Source organism: Numida meleagris, chromosome 1 (assembly GCF_002078875.1).
Source record: "Numida meleagris isolate 19003 breed g44 Domestic line chromosome 1, NumMel1.0, whole genome shotgun sequence".
Lineage (NCBI taxonomy): Eukaryota > Metazoa > Chordata > Aves > Galliformes > Numididae > Numida > Numida meleagris.
The window spans coordinates 180,978,927-180,999,860 of NC_034409.1; the positions used below are offsets into that span (position 1 = coordinate 180,978,927).

At 38.9% G+C, this 20,934-nt stretch overlaps 1 protein-coding gene across 3 annotated transcripts in view; it reads left to right on the forward strand.

Moving 5' to 3' along the window:
• The window catches only part of TRPC6 (transient receptor potential cation channel subfamily C member 6), a 101,563-nt gene that overhangs the window by 54,749 nt on the left and 25,880 nt on the right, over positions 1-20,934 (forward strand). For all 3 annotated transcript variants that reach the window (XR_002433514.1, XM_021381239.1, XM_021381251.1), the window contains exons 2-4: positions 9,466-10,240; positions 17,689-17,874; positions 20,146-20,310. Coding sequence is in view for 2 of the 3 variants with exons in the window: in XM_021381239.1 (XP_021236914.1) it covers positions 9,466-10,240; positions 17,689-17,874; positions 20,146-20,310 (1,126 nt within the window). In the remaining variant the exon portion in view is untranslated. The remainder of the gene's footprint in view (positions 1-9,465; positions 10,241-17,688; positions 17,875-20,145; positions 20,311-20,934) is intronic.

Sequence of the window (20,934 nt, forward strand, 5' to 3'; positions counted from 1 at the left end):
GGTATCCAAAATGGTGCAGGTATTCCAGTTTGGTCTTGCTGGCTCTTACTACTATGTTAGTACAGTCCTTTAGACTACATTCCTGCTGAAGTGCATTAATTATATGTTGCAGCCAACAGTTATTCAGTAGTTTGTAAAGACTGACATTTCATGTTGCTTTAAGAATTATGTGGCTAATAAGTGCTAACATAGGAATCTTTTGTTTAAAAAATTGAATGAGAAGATACCAGTAATGGTAAAATAAATGTAAGAACATCAAAGCATAAGAGGACCGAATATACTATTCTGGATCAAGATCCTCTCCTTGCCTTTGGAGGTGACCAAGTATTTTATACCTTTACTAAAAACCTCCCCAGTTAATATTTACTATGTGTATCTAATTAAACAGAAATACTAAAGTAGAATTATTTGCTTCATCTGTGGCAATTAGACATATTTATAGTGTAGTGCTACAAAAACCAGTTTTAATTATAGAGCCTTAATTTTAATTAACTGTAATTGCAAATGAGCAAAATGGGAATTTTGTTTTGTATATATAAAATATATTGATTGAGGGGAAAACTACTGAAAATGGTTTACATTGAAATTCTAGAGCTCAGCATCAAAGATACGCTACAGCAAACAATGCAGTATTCTATTTCAGTCCATAATAAGTCCTATGCCAGGAGATGAGCTACTCCCTAGGGAATGTATGTGCTAATTTTTCCATTTAAGCAGAGATTTTCTTATACATTCAGGCAAGGAAAGAGGAAATTATACTGGACAAAAAACCTAATTCTGAGTGTTTTTGATGGGCAATGATTACTCTTTGTTTTGATAAATCTTACCGAATGTGTTGCTGGAATACAAATATAATCAGTTTCTATTATTTAAGAAGCAAAAGTCTGTTAACAAAGTATAGTTTTTTGCCAGTTAACTGAAGTTCAGTTAGCCTGTCAGGAAACAAACAAATGCTGATCTTGTTGAACTCAAGGGTTTTTCCTTTGACTTTACAAGATCAAAAGTCATCAAAATCATTTTATTATATTGGATTAGTTTCACAGAGCAGGTAAAAATACATGTTTTAAATTGATGCAGTGATTGTCATTTAGTTTAAGTAAGATGTGATAATTTACGCTGAAGCCAATGGGGAGCTAAAAACTTGGGCACATCTGTTTCCTGTGGATAAAAATTTCCCTAGTTATGGTGCACTGTCAGAGCTGATGGAGAACATCCTTGTAGTGATGTCTGCCAGCTCCCTCTATACCCTGGATGCAGGGTTTCGGGGCTGTGGATCCATTTGGCTTACTTGCAGTCTAGGTCAGTCGTCCTCAAACATAGGAATGCTTTGCTTTGCAAATTGTTTAGGATCCTCAAGGTCTAGGGGCAGAAATTAAAAGAAAAACTGGAGTAGAAAAAGCATCATCTACCTGTCTTACCTGTGATGTCCTTGGTCACTAGGTCCATCACCCTGTTGAACACTGGCTGTACATAAATTTTTTAGCCCTTCTTTTGCTGCAAGTTTATTTTCAGAATCTGTTTGTGCTGCTTTTCCCATACTCAATATTCTGTACTCCTATAATTGGTGAAGAGATGAAGTTTGTGCTCTGAATCCTTGTGTAAAGGTGTCGGTATGCCTTTATTGACTGTCGGAGCTGATGAGATTAGCCTTATTAAATTGAACTTTGTCTTTTTGAGCACCTCCCTTGATAGAGAGGTATCATGACTTTTTGTAAGGTAGATTCATGTGTGCAGTTGCAGCACATATGGAGATAATGGGAAGAAAACTGGTGGAGGAAGAATTGGGGGAGATACCATGATATAATTTGGAGGAAAACAAATACTAAAAGAGTGTTTGGATCTTTAGAATGAATTGAAGTGAAATAAGGTAGAGGTAGTATGGTTGCTCAGGAAATTTGAAGGCGAGAGGTGTTGCAGTGTTTTTGTCAGAAGATGGTCATCGCATCTTAAGGCCTGCAGAGGTCATGGAGAAGGAAATTGTGGCAGAGTTAGTGCAAGCACACACTGTATACATAACAACATGTGTAGTAGTTGATGTGCTAATTAAAATATTTCCAAATTTTTCCTTTGCAAAACATAAGAAATAGATTGAAGATCAGTACATGACACTTGTGACCTTACTCACTGCCCACTTCTGATGCCTGTTGAGTTGGGCAAAACTCATGTGGAGAAAGCACCTACAGTGGCTTTTACTGAACAGAGAAAAGAAGTGTTAAGTGGGTTAAAATACTACATAGTTTCAGAACTAATTAGAGAATTTTTACTTTAAATTCATTAACTGGACTAGAAACTCAAACTTCTGTAATGTGTAATTCTATAAATGTGCCTTGCTGTTGCATTTCACTTGGAGCTTTATGACTCCAAACATTGAAAAGAAGTACATTTAATATGAGTAATACAAATTTCATTTATTATTGTGAAAATATTTGCATTTGCCATCAAACAACTAAGCTGAAGATAAACTGAGCAACTGATGCTCTGTTTGAAAAATGAGTAAACAGTTTATTCAAGTCAAGAGCTAAATTGCCCAGTGATTTCTCAGATATAGACAAAAGTTTTCACCACTTGCTACCCTGTGTCATTTGAAAAGGTCAAAGAAGTTTGGCAGAAAATATGCCTCTCCCTGGCCCCTCCCCCCCCCCCCACATTCCAGCTTGTCCTCAGATATCAGAAGGGCAGAGGGTGGCTGAGCTTGGCTTCTGAGGGATGTCCAGTTCAGCACTATGAGTGTAGTCTTATTCAAAATACGAACTATCACAATTACAAATAGCACACTGTCCAGTTCGTCTAGTTGTGTTCAAATTGGCTCTCACAACCACCCTTAAGAAATATGGCAGTGCCCAATGAGACCTCTCATGGCTAGATTAGTGAATAGCACGGTTTATTAAAGCAACAGATTGCAGATTCTTTTGAGTTACCAGTGATAAATATACTGCCTACAAAACATGTGAGGTTAACCAAAAGCTTCAATAATATAGTCAACTGCAAATGTGTTAAATAATGGAATAACTCTACAGGATTTCTGTGTTTCCTGGGGAAGCACTCAGTATAGCTTAGTGTGCGTATCTCATCCAATAGGCGTCCCTATGTGGGGTGAAGAGAGGCTCAGCCCATTGACTGGTCCCAGAAGCCAGTGGTGTTCTTCCAACTTGTCTGCAATGGTACTTTCCCCAAGATTCCTTCTCTCTTAGATAATTTTAATGCTGTTATCTTACACTGAAGTGGAGCTTGGGTGACTTCAGTCAAACTTTGCAGATTTTACACAGAGAACATGTTTTTGACAGAAAGATGGAAAACTGCTGGCTGAGAGCAGGCTCTGGAAAACAGCATAGTTTATCACTTCCAATAGTATCATCAAGAAAGAAGGAGACACTCTTTATTAGGGTCTGCTGTGATATGACAAGGGGGAATTTTTTCTAACTAAAAGAGGGGAGATTTAGATTGAATATAAGAAAAAGTTTTTTATGGTAAGGGTTGTGAAGCACTGGGGACATGTTGCCCTGAGAGATGATGGAAGCCTTGTCCTTGGAGACATTCATGGTCAGGCTGGACAGGGCTCTGAGCACCCCTTATCTAGCTGCAGATATCCTCATTCACTGCAGGGGAGTTGGAGTAGATGGCCTTTAAGAGTCCTCTCCAACTCAAATGATTCAGTGATTGTATGATCAAGTCTCCATCCCTGAAGGACGGCCATGGGATTTGACCACAGTACCTCCACCCTGCTCCACACTCTATGTTTTTTTTTTTCCTAGAGTCAGCATAGCAGGCTCCCCTGGTGTTTGCTGACGCCTGAAGCCGTATGTCATGTAGCTTTCCTTGGAGGTTTACCTTCTCACAAGAGGTGGGACTTTCAATAAGTCATCTCCTGAAAATATTCCACATAATCTACCCTGAGACTATAGTAACTCAAGCTTCATAATATTTAGAAGGAATTGGGGAGCTCACATGCAGCTCTGTCATTAGGATTAGAGCTCAAAGGGCTCTTGGACTGTTCGCTATTTATGAGGTAAGATGGTTGACTCATAATCGGAGTATTTAGCAAGACTATGTTACCAGTCCTGAGCAAGGTCTTAGGCATAACTTTCAGGCCAAAGGAGGAGGGTGGGGTCAGGGAGGAGCATATTTCCATGCCATAACTTGCTTAAATCTGTGGAATCCAGACAGTATTATGTCTTGTTCTGTGAAAGAAATAGGAAAATGAAGTGTTAAGTCAAATGAGTGATTGTCTATATAATATCAAAGCAATTTAAAAGAGCAAACGCAGCTATAGCTACATGTAACTGTAAGATAATATGTTTAAATATTTGCTATTTTGTAATAAATGGCTTTTCCAACTTTTTTTGATAGGACAACATTTACTTCTATGTGTAAATTAATTTTAGAAAGCAAGCTTTTTTATTTGTAATAAATATAAGTCTTGTGAACTGTGGAACTGTAGCTCAGGAGAAAGCTATATGCTCTTTATTTTCATATTTATCCTAATTTTCCTGTCTTTCCTCTGTAAGCTTCCTATATTTTTCTGAACTTGTATTAAAGCTATTCCTTTTTAAAGTAATCACCTTGAAACATCATTTTTTTTTCCGTGTTTCATCTAGAAGTGCAGGTTTTGACCAAACAATGTTTTATTCTTTCTGCTTGTTTCAGATTTCCTCCTATGATTTTAATAACTTCTTGCATTTATAAATCATTCAACCACGGAATAAAAAAAGGCAAATGAGTATGCTTGAAAGAAAGAATATGTTCATTCATTATAGTGCAGTAGAAGAAAAGAATATTCAAAAAAGCGTATAATATATCTTACTGACAATAATCTGACACAATGATACTTGCTTTTCTAAATATCTCAAGAAAGAATGGCAGTTCACAACTCAGTGAACTGGCATGACATCACATTTATAAAAAAAGTCTTAAAAGCAGTACAGTCAAGGTTTTTGTATCCACTTTTTGGAAATTTGCTTTCTTACATTAGCAAAACTTACTTTTTACTAGTTAAATTCTAAAACCAAGTCATGCTAAAGTAAATTTGGTGGAACCATATGTGTACAAGATGCATAACTACACTATGTACTGTTTGTCTTGACTCTAGCTCCAGTTGATTTCACCATAAAAATTTATTTTTTTCCAAGCATTGCACAATTTTGATCATTTGATCAGAATTAACTATAATTTTCTTTGGTCAAAATTGTATTATTTCACAAAGCCTTTTTCTAGGAAGATACAAGACTCAAGAAGCATAAACCCTGGTTAAAACTCTCAACTATAACTCTGCAGAGAAGGACTTGTGTGTCCTGGTGGACAACAGGTTGATCATGAGCCAGCTGTGTGCCCTTGTGGCCAAGAAGGCCAATGGTATCCTGGGGTGCATTAAAAAGTGTGGCCAGCGAGTGGAGGAAGGTGATCTTCCCCCTCTACTCTGCCTCCGGTGAGGCCACATCTGGAGTACTGTGTCCAGTTCTGGGCTCATCAGTTCAAGAAAGATGGAACTTCTGGAGAGAGTCCAGTGGAGGGCCACAGAGATGCTTAGAAGCTTGAAGCATCTCTGTTATGAGGAAGGGCTGATTAACAAGGCAGTGTTCAGCCTGGGGAAAAGAAAGCTGGGAGGGTATCTTATAAATGTTTATATAAACTTCTAAAGGGTGGATATTCCATCTCTTAGATCATTTTTGCAGCCCTCCTCTGGATGCGCTCCAACAAGTCCACATATCTCCTGTACTGAGAACTCTGTATCTGGATGCAGTACTGCAAGTGAGATTTCACCAGTGCAGAGTAGATGGCAGGATCACCTCCCCTTGCCCTCGTGGCCATACTTCTTGCAGTGGAGCCCAGGATACAGTTGGCTTTCTGGGCTGTGAGGGAACACTGCTGGCTCCTGTCCAGTTTGCCATCCTGCTGTACCTTCAAGTCCTTTTTCAGCAGGGCTGTGCTCTATCCTTTTGTCCTCCAGCTTGTGCTGATAGTGGGGGTTGCCCCAACCCAGGTGCAAGACCTTGGATTTGCTGAACCTCTTGTGGTTCACGTGGGCCCACTGTTGAAGCCTGTGTAGGTCTCTCTGAATGGCATCCCATCCCTCGGGTGTGTCGACTGCACCGTACTGCTTGGCGTCCTCCATAAACTTACTAAGGGTGCGCTTGATCCCACTATTGATGACCCTGCTATGTTCATCTAGTAAGAGTTATACAGTGCATGAATATTACATCTCATCAAATTTCCCCCTTTTTTTTTCATTTTTTCCCCATACTTGTCTTTAACACCCTTGTCTTTCATGTCTCCTTGATTTTCAGCCTACCAGCAGACTCTTATATTTCATGTTTGAACTTTTCAGGACCAGTCCTTTAAGGCATACTTTCAAATCTGGGGTCTCTGGCACCTAATTTCTCCACCTAAAATGCTTGCAAGTAGGTAAAAAAACTGACTTCATTTTAATGAATTTCAGTTTGGGGCACCAATACTTTTGCCATTGCCAGTAACATTATCATTCTTCTAGTTTTCATGTTTTTTATGAAACCTCTCCAAAGGAGGACTTTTCAACACATACATATTTTCTTTTAATATTTCTGGAAATATGGATGAAAAATTTTCTACTAACAATGACACATATTCATCTATAAGACATTAGGATATGTATCCATGGTCTCTTGTATGCTTTGAAACCACAGGAACTGAGAAGAGCCCTCAAGAGCGATCTCAAGGAGTAGAAGAGAGGATGAGGGAGATTTTTATTCTGTATTGTGGCATGGTCCCAACTAAGGCTGTAACCTTACCATTGTTGTACATTATTAGTACTGTCTGCATATTGAGCAATGTTATAGTTGTCAATTTTGAGTTATCCTACATTCCATACCTCTAATTATGTTGCAAAGAATTGTCCTGTTCTGTTTAAGACATTGTCAATTTGAAGTGTTTCCAGTGCTGCAGAGGACTCTATCTCTGAACAGAAAAGGCAAAAAGCAGGAAGGAAATTTATAGTAAGGTTAAATATAAACAGCTAGAAGATTATTCTTAGAAGATATTTTGTAATGCTACTTTTTGTGAAGAAGTTTTGAGTCAGATTCAAATGATTATTTTACTTTGTTGTTTAAATACTCAAATTCATATTAATTGGTACATGCTTAATAATAAAATATTGCTTGCAGTTATTATTGTATGGGAAATACTGAAAATACTGAAGCGTATGTGAGCATATGTGTGTGAAGAATCATTAAGCCACTATTCAAAAGGAAAAAAGATGAAGATGTAGTGAATATTGAGTTGTTTAACAGAGTAATTTTAGGAGAGAAAATGATTTGCAATTGAATTTCTCTTGAGGAATAGGATCTTAGTTGACAGAGATAACAGCGTCATGAATTAGAATTTCTTGTTAGAGAGAATGTAGTATATTTTGCACTGAAAAAAAACCACAATGGTAATTCAGCATTCCTCAATAAGCTTAGTTTTGAAATGGCTCATTTTATGTTGTAATAATTAAATGGTTAATGAGTAAGACAATGTCATGGTTTTATGATTTTCAGTTATTGGTATTCCACATCATAACATCATGTAGTGTATGTACCTGGTTCTCAGAAGAGAAGGACTACTACATTCCCCAGGGTACTTTGCTCCTCTCTTACCATTTGCGGCCAGAGGGAAAAGATAAAAACTTTTAGAGCACGAGACCTCATCTCTTCTCTTTCCACCCGTCTCTTGTCCTGGCTGCACCTTTCTTCCCAGCCGTCTTATCATCGGTAGTAGAGTAAGGTCTACCTTGATTTAGGACATTCTCTCTCACTGAATTGGATTTATCAGCTTAAATTGTAATTATACTGTATTATAGTGTGTTATTTTGCATTCCAATATCTTGTTTAGTAAATTAGTTTGTTTCTCCTCAGATTGTTGCCGCTGTTTTTTTTTTGCTCTCAGACCCATCTCCTTACCCTTTTTTCCCTTTTCCCTTTTCCCGGGGCGTGGGTCCGTGGGTCCCCCATCCCATTCGTCACGGAACTGGGCCGAACGCCCGTAAAATGTTGACAGACAAGTTAAGTGAGGGATGGATGACAGTTTCAATAGTAGAACTACTTCCATTTCAGAGCTGTTATAAAGCAAGAATAGGCAGGATTTGGTGGCAAGCCACCAAGTGGAGGATATCAATGTTCTGAACTGTAATAATGAAAAGGATGAGGAGATGGGGAGGAACAGATGTCATACAGCATAGTAGATGTGCTTTTATTATGTAGAGTTCAAATTTATGAATGAGCAGTTATTCCTATATATTAGAAAAGGATCAACAAATCAGAGGAGAAACCATATCCAAAACATAGGTTAGATAGTTGCTGATGTAGTATAGCAGTAGGGATAATAAAAGCAAGTGTAGTGTGCCTGCATGCTTTTCTGAGGCAGATGGGGCTTTGGAAAAGTTCTGTTCTCAAATATCCTGCTGTGATATGCAATCCCACATCCCATGGCTGCTGACTCCTTTCGCACTGCAACTTGGCTTCACTCTGAGCTGTGACTTAGCACCAAAGTAGAGCAAACAAAGAGCTTTGGGTGAATGGCATCCTGCAGGGATGGTGACATTCAGAAGGGCCACTTGAGGGCACGCAGGTTCATGTGGTGTCACTGGGGTTTCTGCCAGCTGAGTAGACATGGCTTATTCTCTCTACCATGTGCTGTTGTTATCATCTGTCTCTGGATTGAGGTAGCCATTGCATGTGTTAACATTTAATTACTATTTTCTGGGTCATCTTTGTATTTAAAATATACATTTAAGCAATGAACTTGAGATCTGATGATAGCCAGCTGTTGCAGTGAAGTCCTTCAAAATATCTCTGCTAGAGCAAGTGAAGATGTTATAAAGTGGTACATTCATCCAGCAAAATGTAATTTTGCCCTTCTTGAAGCAATGCTCAAACTTAGCTGAATGTTTTCTGGTGAAAATATTCTTCTAACCAGAAAGTGGAATCAACATGTACAAATGTTATTGAAATGACTTTTTCTGAGTCTTTTCAAGATTGAGACAAAAAGCATGAAGTGACTGTGCATATTGGAGTGAAGGGTGGGATATGAAACAGCGCTGAGAAGATGAGAAGTTGAGGTAGATAGAGAAGTACCAGAAAAACAGAGGATAGTTTCTGTGTCAACTTGAAAAGGAACCTTACCTTAGAAACTGTTACTCTACTTCTGTAATATAAAGCAGAATTCAGTTTCACTATAAGTTGTTACAAAAGCTGTGGAGGAGGAAATAAGAAGTGTACTTTTAAATGATGATTGACTAAGGCTTCTTCTTGTTCAAAGAATGTGTGGCTCACTACTGATTCCAGAGCCATGTGGTGACAGTGGTTACAAAACGCTTCAAAGTCAGGGTTTCTGATCTCTATATTGTACGAAAAATATGCAACAGATAAATGATTAAAATTATTTTTATTTGTTATTATTTAAGATCGACATGCCCTGTCATAGAGCAGAATTAATACTTTCTCTGTTTCCACACAGCCGAGGCAATGAGAACAGACTAGCACTGCGACGACAGACCATTCTCCGGGAGAAGGGGAGGAGACAGGCCAGTCGAGGGCCAGCGTATATGTTTAATGACCACTCAACAAGTCTTTCTCTTGAGGAAGAGCGCTTCTTGGATGCAGCAGAATATGGAAATATCCCAGTGATTCGCAAAATGCTGGAAGAATGTCCCTCACTCAATGTAAATTGTGTGGACTACATGGGGCAGAATGCCTTGCAGCTGGCAGTTGCTAATGAGCACCTGGAGATCACAGAACTTCTGCTGAAAAAGGAGAACCTATCTCGGGTTGGGGATGCCTTGCTTTTGGCTATTAGCAAAGGTTACGTTCGGATAGTAGAAGCTATCCTAAACCATCCTGCGTTTGCTGAAGGGAAGAGGCTTGCATTAAGTCCTAGTCAGTCAGAGCTCCAGCACGATGACTTCTATGCATACGATGAAGATGGAACACGGTTTTCCCATGATGTGACACCAATCATTCTGGCTGCTCACTGCCATGAGTATGAGATTGTCTACACTCTGCTGAGAAAAGGGGCTCGGATTGATAGACCACATGACTATTTCTGCAAGTGCAGTGAATGCAATCAAAAACAAAAGCATGACTCTTTCAGCCATTCCAGGTCCAGAATCAATGCCTACAAAGGTCTGGCCAGCCCTGCTTATTTGTCTTTATCTAGTGAAGACCCTGTAATGACTGCCTTAGAGCTCAGCAATGAGCTGGCTGTGCTTGCCAACATTGAAAAAGAGTTTAAGGTGAGTAGAGGGATACCTATTCTGACAGACACAGAATTACAAATTTCAGTCAAAGGTCGTTCTCCTGTTACTTGAATGGAAGAGGTTGGCATCGTCCTCATAAGTCAGTAGGATAATGTGAGAGGTGGGATGTTCTGGTCATTTGTGCAAGCCAGATGAAACAGTTCTACTCATACACGCATTATTTTCTCATGGTTGGACTAAAAAATTTTGCTCAATTCTCACAATATTTTACAGTTATTTACTAAAAGGATTCTACATATTGTGATGTTTTTTAATGTGCTGATTTTCTTTGTTGTTTCTGTGCATCTCTTAATCTTTTTTATTCAGGTATACTTATCACAGAATCATAGAATCATGGAATGGTTTAGGTTGAAAGGGACCTTTAACATCATCTAGTTCCAACCCACTGTGTAGACCAGGTTGCTCAGAGCCCCAAAGTACTCCAGGTGGGGTGTCATGAGAGCAGAGGGGCAGAATCACCTCCCTCACCCTGCTGGTCATGCTTCTCTTGATGCAACCCAGGACACAATTGGCCTTCTGGGCTGCAAGTACACATTGCCAGCTCATGTTGAGTCTTTCATCAACTGACACCCCCAAATCCTTCTCCTCAGGGCTGCCCTCAAGCCATTCTCTGCCCAACCTGTATCTGTGCTTGAGATTGCCCTGATGCAGGTACAGGACCTTGCACTTGGCCTCGCTGGACTCCATGAGGTTGGCATGGACCCACCTCCGAAGGCTGTCCAGGTCCCTCTGCATGGCATCCCTTCCCTCTAGCTTGTCAACTGCACCACTTAGCTTGGTGCTATCTGCAGACTTGCTGAGGGTGCACTCAATCCCACTGTGGTGGTTTCACACTGATGGGCAACTGAACTCCATCACATCATTTAGTTGTATTATTTAAGACAGTAATAGTCTCACAAGTGTAATCTTTTTGCTCTCACTAGCTGCAAAGTCAGACCTTGTGCAAACACAGGCAGCATTAATGGTGGACTGCAGTTGTAGTTTAACCCTGCTGGCAGCTTAGCTTCTCATTACCCACCAGTGAGATGGGGGAGAGAAATGGAAAAGGTACAAGTATGAGAACTTGTGCATTGATATAAAGGCAGTTCAATAAGAAAGTTCAGATTCTGATAAGAGCAAAATTAATTCAGCTTAATTCAGAGGATAAAAGTCTGCCCCGTGAGGTTCCTGGCAGAAATTCTTAGGATCTCAGTGGACTGATATTTCATCCAGTGCTTGCATGTACAGTTTAGAGAAAGTATTTAAACCACATTCTCTTGTTTCTTTCACTTTAGCAGCTGCTGAAGATGAGAACAAAAGGACTTGATTAACTTAAAAGGGAATAAATTTAGAACAGAACAGATAAACATTTTTATACACCATAAGTGCAGCCTGTTAAGTTCACAGCTATGTTGAGATAAGTGGCACGTCTGATTTGTAAGGACTGTATAGCTCAATTTACTGCACTTGGAGTGACACAAGTTAAGACTGATAAATAACATCATCATCTCAAACAGTCAGCAAGAATTGTTCTTCAAATGTGTGCTGCAGTACACAATTGGCAGGATGAACTGGGAGCACAGTATTTGACCATGATGGTACCAAGGAAGGAAATGAAGCTCATGTGTGAGGAAAGATGGACTGGTTCAGTAAACAGACTAATGCAGCCTGCACTGCCACACCGTTTGGAGCACCTCACTTTTTGTGACCGCTCAGCCCGGAGTGACCTTTCTTTAAAGTTCCTGTTTTGCCACAGCTGTCTTCTCTAAAATTAGAACTCTACTTCCAGGATAGCATTGTGAAAGAACTGCAAATTAGATTCTGAAGTAGCGTCACTCAGCAGAAGCAGGACGCTGAGGAAGAGGCAAAGTTGTTGCACATCAACTGAGCTCTGCTGTGGACATGCATATACTTCAGGGCAGAGTGTACGTAGATAGGAGCAGTGAGGAGCAGGAGCACGAGACAGTGCAGGAGTTTTAGTCTCATTAATTTAAGGTTTCACCAGGAGCAGGCAGCTGGCAACATAAGATTTGAGAACATTTTGCAAGTACTAAAACCACATGGTGATTCTGGATAAATATCAAAGACTAGGGAGTATATTTATATGTGCATTGACAAGTGATAACATTTACACTATTGACAAGTGGTAACATTTACAGTATCAAGACAGGTTGAGGGCATGACTGAGAGCTACCTGGCTTTGGTTCAGTGCAGACAGCACAAAGGTTGTGTTCACAGAAATGGACACTGGCATCTTTGCTGAGCCTGGGCTGGTCTGGGCTCCTGCCGGCTCATATTGCTGCTCATATCCCAGCAATTTATCTAAAGAAAATCCTCTTGCCTTTTTTTAGGACTTCAGTACAATTATCTGGCTAATGTAGACTCTGCTTAAAAAAGTGGATTTGTTTAAAATGTGCTACACGTGTTAGTGTAATCAATGCAAGAATATTTCTTGTGCATTGATTAGCTGGACATGGTAAGTCTTTAGCTCCACCTAGAGTTTACCTGAGCCATTTAAAGTACTTGTCTAAATGAAATTGAACTTACTGGTAATGCATCCTTTTAAAATACACTGGTTTTACACAGTTTATGGGGTATATTTTAAGGTAAAATTGAACATGAATCTGTGATTCAAGCCCAGTAGCAAATGCTATAAGCAGCAGAAAGCACTGTTCTCTGGCATAAACTCCTTTCTTCCACCTTTGTTGCAGTGTTATCTAGCACTACATGCATGTTGTGTTTGGTTACAGGCATTGTTCTTTTAAATGTTTTGCAGAATTATTCTTTATTAGGAGTAAATACAGAAAAAAAATAGAGGACGACTTCTGAAGGAAGAGTGATTGGACAGATGTGCGTAGTATTTCTGTATGAAGTGGTTAATTTAGGCTTCCTGAGTAATTTGGAAATTTGCAAGATTTTCTGAAAGCCATTTAATTTAGCTTTGGACAACATAGCTAAGAATGCAGCTTTACAAGCATACAGAACATTGGGGGATTGTTATTGTATTTTCTTTCATCTAAATTGCTTGCCCACCCTTAAGCAAATATCTGTCTGTAAGGATGGAGACGATATCTGACAAATGCTGTCCTGCAGAGATGTGGCCTGGAGTTTTGAGAGGAACAGCTGTGGCCCCGCGCTGCTCAAAATCGATAAGATTTGTATTTAGTGCGAATTCCTCTGCAGCCATAATGGCAACACACTGCTTTATTGTGTAGTGAGATGGAGTGGAAAACTGCATTTGTATCAACAAATGTAGATGTGTTGCCATTTGGTGTAAAGTAATACCCCCTAAAAAAGTCTTCTGAGTTTGTTTTTCTGATGAGGAACAAAATCCAAGTTGTGATCTCGAAGCCTGATTTTCTGTCTGTTTCCAGTTGTACACACCGACAGAAAACAGGTTGCAGTCTTCATCATGAGTATTTGCAGCTCTCTTAGGAAAATGTTAACAGTACCTTTTAGAGATGAGTAACTGAGGCATGGGAGGGATAAGGACTGTATTTGTAAGGGGAATAAAGCATTTGTCTCCCTTTGTAGATGCCTGTCACTTCCACCTTGGAGTACCAAAATTTGGCAAAAACAGATTTTTCTGAATTGCTGAGCAGCCCTGAACCAGCTGTGTCACATTCACAGAATGAAGCACACACCTCCTTGGCTGCAGATTTAGGGGCCAATTCTTTTTAGAGACTCCAAAGGTAAATTAATTGCAAACTGCCTTCTCAGTTTCAGAGGGCTGCTTTTTTAATTGATTATGTTTATACCATTTGCAGTAGAAGAAAACTTGTGGAATTCTCTGTGTGCCATTGGCCATTCTAAAAAAATGAGTTAAACCAAACATTTTCCCTTGGCTTACATTAATGTCAAGAAACAGGAGAACTGGGGGACAGGCAGAAGTGTCTGCATCTGTGACAGGGACAGTGAGACAGAGAGAAGCACGTGCTGCAGTTAACCATTTTGTCTGTTACCATGCATTTAAGTGCATGGAGGAAACAATGGGCCCAAGGCAGCCATGCAATTGAACAGCCTTGATTTGTTAGAGATGAAGTTCCCTGACTGGAGCTACCTTCCCTGTGCTCAGCCCCTGACAAATCATCCTGAAGCATTTTAAGATATGTAGGTTAGGTTGCTCCAAAAGTAATGCCTCCTATTTCTTTTCTTGGAAACTAAAATTAATCCAAAGAGCACAAGAACACTGTTTGATAGAGAAAATTCTCAGCTGCAAAACACTATTTTTCAGCACAGTCATCACCATTAGCTATGCATTTTCGCCGGCAGTGAACAAGAGTCTGCATGCTGTGCTCATAAAAATCTGCACCAGCAGAGATGACCTATTGCCATTGTCACCACTGCTGAAATGGACCACCCATCGCCTTACTGTGCACATATCCACTGTTTGGTATCCATAAACATTCAGCAAGCATTGATGAATGTTAATGGGTGCCATTTTTTCCGCATGGAGGAATTGAATGACACACCTTTGCTTCGTATGCGCTTCCATGTCAGATGCCATTTGTCAGACTGCTTCTCTGCTGCAGCTGTCACACAGCAACAAACTACAACAGAACGTTGGTGGGAAGGTTCAACCTGTACTGTCATACCACCAGCATCTGCCTCTGATGGTGATGGCTGACATAATAAAATAGGAGGCATTACTTCCAGAGCATCCCTCATGTTATCATCCCTCCTGTCCTCCATAACCTTCCCTAAGACAATAAATTTTTCATAAAGGAATATAGCTCAAGACAGCAAACTGTGAACACGAGCAGCAGCATACATTTCCTTTGACTAGCTCTACCATGGTACAGCTTTCCTGTGCCGTGGCAGGGGCAGTATTGATGATGCTGAGCACGGCTCCATCCCCGGAGCTCCGTTGTAACCCCACCAGGGAGATTTCAGCTCAGCAGCTGCTATTGATTGCAGCCACGGCAGCATTTCACAGGAGGGGATACTGTGTTTTCATGCTTGCAAATGAGAAAAATGAGTGATGTGCAAATGAGTGATGGAGTTTGCTAAAATATATTATGATGCTGTGTGCTGAGCAGAAATTCCAATGGGCTAATTCTACAAAGTGTGAATGGGCGTATCTGGCTGCTCAGTAAACATTTTCATAAAATTTTAATAAAAGGATTGAACTCGGAAAAAAATACAGTCTTCATTAGAATGGGGTATCACATGTGAGTTTTGTTTGGAAAATACTGAAAGGCGTTGGAGACCACCATGGAGTAACGGTCTCCTCACATACTGTTCTGAAGATCTATGTCATGTCTCAGGCACCAGAGCTGGCAAGTGTTGCTAACAAGTGTGTTAGTGTGCACATAAATATGCATATTTAGATGACATATCCCAAGGTATGCCCATACCAGTATATTACAAAATAGTTACTTACGCAGGACAAATTGTTTTGTTCTTAACTTTATTTGAAAATACTCCTTTTTTTCATTTGGTGTTCAGGTGTCAGACGTCAGCCTAAAACTGCCCATCATTCCTAAGGTGGAAGGGTGCATAGGTTGATTCTTTGATTTTCCTTTGTCTAGGAATCTCAAGAGGCTGCTTTCCCTCTAACTTTGAGGACATTTCACTATTAACATGATTGAATACTAAATCTTATCTTAAATGCTGGTACAAAAATGAAAGCCAGAGAGAAGGTGATATATTACTCACAAAAAATATCTTCCTGTGCTGCCAAGAAGTCACAATTTTGGTTAATCTCTATAGTTATTCTTCTGAAGAGAGGCAAATTAAATAATACAATAATAAAATACACAACATGTCTCAGAAAGTTTTATTATTTAGCTTCTTACTCCTCCATAGATAAATGACATTAAAATTCTCTTGTCTGATAGATCTGAGCTATCTGGCTCACTTTATTACAAATATAAATCACAAACATTTATGTAGTTATACAGTGGTGTATATAAGTACTTGTCTATGAATGTTTGCATCCATCTAAGTGAAGTGAAATGTAAAATCCAGATGCAATCCTTTAGTTTATCCAGGTAATTAACTGCTGTTGTATTGTGGTTAATAAAGGACAAACGTGCATGAAGTACATCCTCAGCAAACAAATTAGGGTGTTCTGTGTTAGATAATGTTTTGTCTTCCTGGCTGTGCATTAGATGGCAGTTAGTATGAGGAAGTATTTAAAAAGAAGGGACTAAACAGAGAGGAAGAACCAGAGAAGGGAGAATGCTATGAAGATCAAATCAGAAGAGGCAGAAATGTGTTCCTGTAATAACGGCATTCGTAGAAATTTATTTTGAACATGAAACTAGAGAATGTACGATTGCATGGTAGGGTTTGGTTTTGTTATTACTTTTGTTTTTCTTGCATTCTCTTTTTGGGGAATAATTATATTGTAATTCAATAATTGCATCTTTAAAGGAATTCCTAAAATTAGTAAAAATGAGTAAATTAAAAGAAATAAAAAAATAGTAAAAATTAAAATATCAGAAGTTTTTGACATATGCATGAGTAAATCTCTCAGAAGTTTTAGGCAGAAGGCAGTATGTCTGTACATATCATTTAGCTGTAGATTTACATCTATATCTAAACGTATCCATCTACCTATCTGTCTACCTAATTCATCTTTTATGACCCAAACACAGCTGCAAGCAAAAAAGTGGTTAATGAACCATGGAGTACAATGATTAAAATCTCTTTTTTTCTGTTAGGACTTGCACCTTCTGGTAAGCCAAAAAATAATTGGTTATTGAAGCAATAAGCAGCTGAACCTGCCATTAGAGAATGACATTTTGGCTAACTTGTCAGAGTCTATTGTCAGATACTTGATCTAGAGAGCACTGAGTTGAAGTTAGAGACGTGATATCACTGTGCTCTGTGTACTACTACAGAGGTGACTTCTAGAAAACAGCAATGTCCTGTGTTTGCAAGCTAAAAACGATGCTGAAAAATGAGAGAATTCAGGTTGGACTGACAAGAATAACTCAAGGCCTAAGAAATGAAATGTCCTTGCATAATTCTCAAGCAAGTTGGGAGGTTGTTTAGTTCCACTCTCTGTAGAATGCTCTTCTTTTCCAATTTTGTTACCTACAGTGTAACTTTCCACATTAGAGCTAGTTATGTAGATTTCTGTGGTGAACAGAAAAATAATTTCCACTGTGCTATACAACTCAACTTGAACTAGTTATTAAAGTAATGTCATATAATATTTCTAAAAGTGTTTTTTACTTTGAATGGACTCTAAAGCAAGTCCTGGGAAGTAACTGAGATGTAAAAATTGATGATCTAGATATCCAAGGTGACCAAGATGAGATAAATATCACTCTTTATGAACAGGGGAAGTAAATGCATGTTAACAATTAATTACGAGAAGAAAAGCAAGATGCTAAAAAAACCTGTTGATTCTCACAAATGTGTAACTGGAATGCAGAAGTGTTCCTCTGTTGTTAGCTCTAAACATCAATCATCTTTCTTCCTTTCTTTTCCAGAATGATTACAAGAAATTGTCTATGCAATGCAAGGATTTTGTAGTTGGACTCCTTGATCTGTGCAGAAATACAGAAGAAGTGGAAGCTATTTTGAATGGCGATGTAGAGATGAGCCACAGTAATGGAGAACATGGTCGCCCCAGCCTTAGCCGCTTAAAACTTGCAATCAAATATGAAGTAAAAAAAGTAAGCAATTGTGTCGATCAAACTTAAGTGTCATCATGATGTTATTAAAATCTGGAATTATTAAATATTTATGTTATGGTAGCTTTAGGACATTTAAATGAACACTTGAGCCCTTATGCCCACTATATTTTACAAACAAAAGAATCCTTACCCCAGACAGTTTGTAATATAAAGAAGCAGGTATGCAGGGTGGATGCTGGTCACAGTGAGTGTGAAATCTCATGGTTGTAAGAAAATGTCTAACTATATGCAGAATGTTTAGATATTAACTTGCTTTTAATTTTGGTGTAAAAGAAATAACAGTAAAAGAAACAAATTTGCACTAATTTTGAAGCCTGGAAATGTATACTCAGAAAGTTTAAAAAATTTATTGAAACTGTGTGTGTCACAGAAAATGTGTATTTTTCTCCATCGTGATCAGAGACATGATTTAGGAGTAACAGTGCAGTGGTTTTTGCTTCTGAAGAACAGTGGGCTCCAGACAGTGCCAAAAACACAAATTATCATCTCTTCTTTGGCTTACTTCCTATTTCTGTTGCCAGTTTAAGACTCTGGTCTGCACTTGAAATATACTCAGTTGAATAGGATCTGGCTGAGTTAGTGGCTGCACCAAGGCTCTAAAATTACCCAGAAGCTTCTCCTGGATAATACAGATTGTAAAGTTCCAGATGATGTGTATGTAAACCAGAAGAATTTATGTATGTGATGTGATTTGTAGAAATGAGGGACAAAAGGCTTTGGCTGAGGAATGCAGTTCGAAAGCAGGTTACCCTAAAGTAGAGCTGTCTCCTCTCAGAGCAGCAAGACTACAAAGTGAAATAGATCAGGTCAACACAGTGAAAATAAACAATTCCTTATTCTAACAAAAATTAAAAAAAAATAAAAAGGGAATCAGAACGTGCAAAAATCCAGCAGGGACTCAATATATAGAGGTAGTTTGGGAAGACTTGCAAATTTTTTACAGTAATTGAATCCACATCTCTGGGGCAAACCTTGAACATTTGTATATGAGCAGTATTTACTGTGTTTATGAAAGGAAGAAGAAAACCATTTTAACTAAAGAGCACCCACTAGCAAATGAACGTGAACGTGCATTCAAATGAAATGAACATTTTCCCCAAGGGCTTGGTACTGGGGCTGCTCCTATTCAACATCTTTATCAATGATCTTGATGAGGGGATTGAGTGCAACCTGAGTAAGTTTGCAGATGACACCAAGCTGGGAGGGAGTGTTGATCTGCTGGAGTGTAGAAAGGCTCTACCGAGGGACCTGGATAGACTGCATCAATGGGCCAAGGTAAACTGTATGAATTTCAGTAGGGCCAAGTGTCGGGTCCTGCATTTTGGTCACAACAACCCCAGGCAACCAGGTTGGATATCAGGAAAAACTTCTTTACAGAAAGGGTTGTTAAGCACTGGAACAGGCTCCCCAGGGAGGTGGCTGAGTCACCACCCCTGAATGTGTTTAAAAACTGTTTGGATGTGGTGCTCAGGGACATGATTTAGCAGTGGGTTGTTAGAGTTAGGGTAGTATGGTTAGGTTGCAGTTCGACTTGATGATCTTGAAGGTCTTTTCCAACTTGAGCAATTCTATGATTATATGATTCTATGCAAACATTTGACGAGCAAAGTTCACTAAAAAGAGCTGAAACAACTTGCAAAGGGAAGATACAACACTGACTTTAACAGGATAGAAGGTTACCAGTCAGACTTCTCAGTTTCGCAGTGTTTGTCCAGAAGATTCCGTAGCCAAGTTACAAATAGCCTTTATCTGATGTCCTACGGAAATGACACCTATATTCTTACATCAGCTGAAAAAGTGATATTTTCCACCTTAGCATGTGAAGACGTAGCATTTTTTTTTATATAACCAAAGACTATACCGTCATTTGCAGTACAAAAGATTTAACGTTTTGGAATTTCTGAAGTACATGAAAATTTTAACTTTTGGAAACAAGTGGAGTTTGCACAGATAAAGATGATGGATAATTACACTGAAGTGGAAATTAATAGTTTGTAATGGAACACAGTGTCAATAAAATCAAACTGTTTTTAGGTTAATGCATTTATTGTTGCTGATAGCAATGTGCCTGCATGCTGGGAGATTGTGCTCATAAAAAACCTTTTTCTTGTAGCCTTGTTAGTGCTCCTTTGCATATTTGTTTAATTTTTTCTACTCTCACAGTCTCAATACATTTGATATAGCGGCTATCTTAATAAAAAATATTTTGATAATAATATTCTTATGTTGTGCTCCTTTTCTTTGTTATAGTTTGTAGCACATCCAAACTGCCAGCAACAACTTCTCTCCATCTGGTATGAGAATCTGTCAGGTTTACGGCAGCAGACTATGGCGGTGAAGTTTCTAGTTGTTCTTGCTGTTGCAGTAGGACTGCCATTCCTTTCAATGGCTTACTGGATTGCTCCTTGCAGTAAGGTCAGTTGGTAGAATCTTGTAATGACCTTTTGTTAATGTGTGTATGTATCATCTGCATGTAGATTCCTGTCTGGCAAAGATGAAATATGGCTATAAGCTTATTTTCATGCTCAAATAGTGCATGACAACTGTGTTATTTCAAAACTGAATTAGAATATAAGGGCTTCGGGGTTGCACGTTCTGATAATTCTGACACGCAACTGTGTGTCCTAAATGCAATGTATATTAAGTTTAATAAGCATAGCAGAGCAAGAAATGTCTTGTAATAACTATAGTTTATAAACAGTGAGTCAAGCTATTCTTCATTTAGTTGTTGCATTAGTAGTCAAATACTGAGGATCTTCATTTTCCACTGACACAGAGCTAGACTAAGTTCAAGCTGTGGGTTGACTCCAATTAACTCAAAGGCAATTTTATTTTTGATGATTCAAAATTAATAGATAAAAGTCACCAAAACATTAATGTCAGAAATTATTGCCATTGATTTTCTAGAAGTCGAGGTGAATGATGTTGACTTTTCAAGATGATACTAATACTCAGTATATTCCGTGAAGTTCTTAAAGCAGCTCCTCAGCCTCCCCTGCATCCGCTTATAACGTTGTTGTTTGGATTTGGATGCTACTA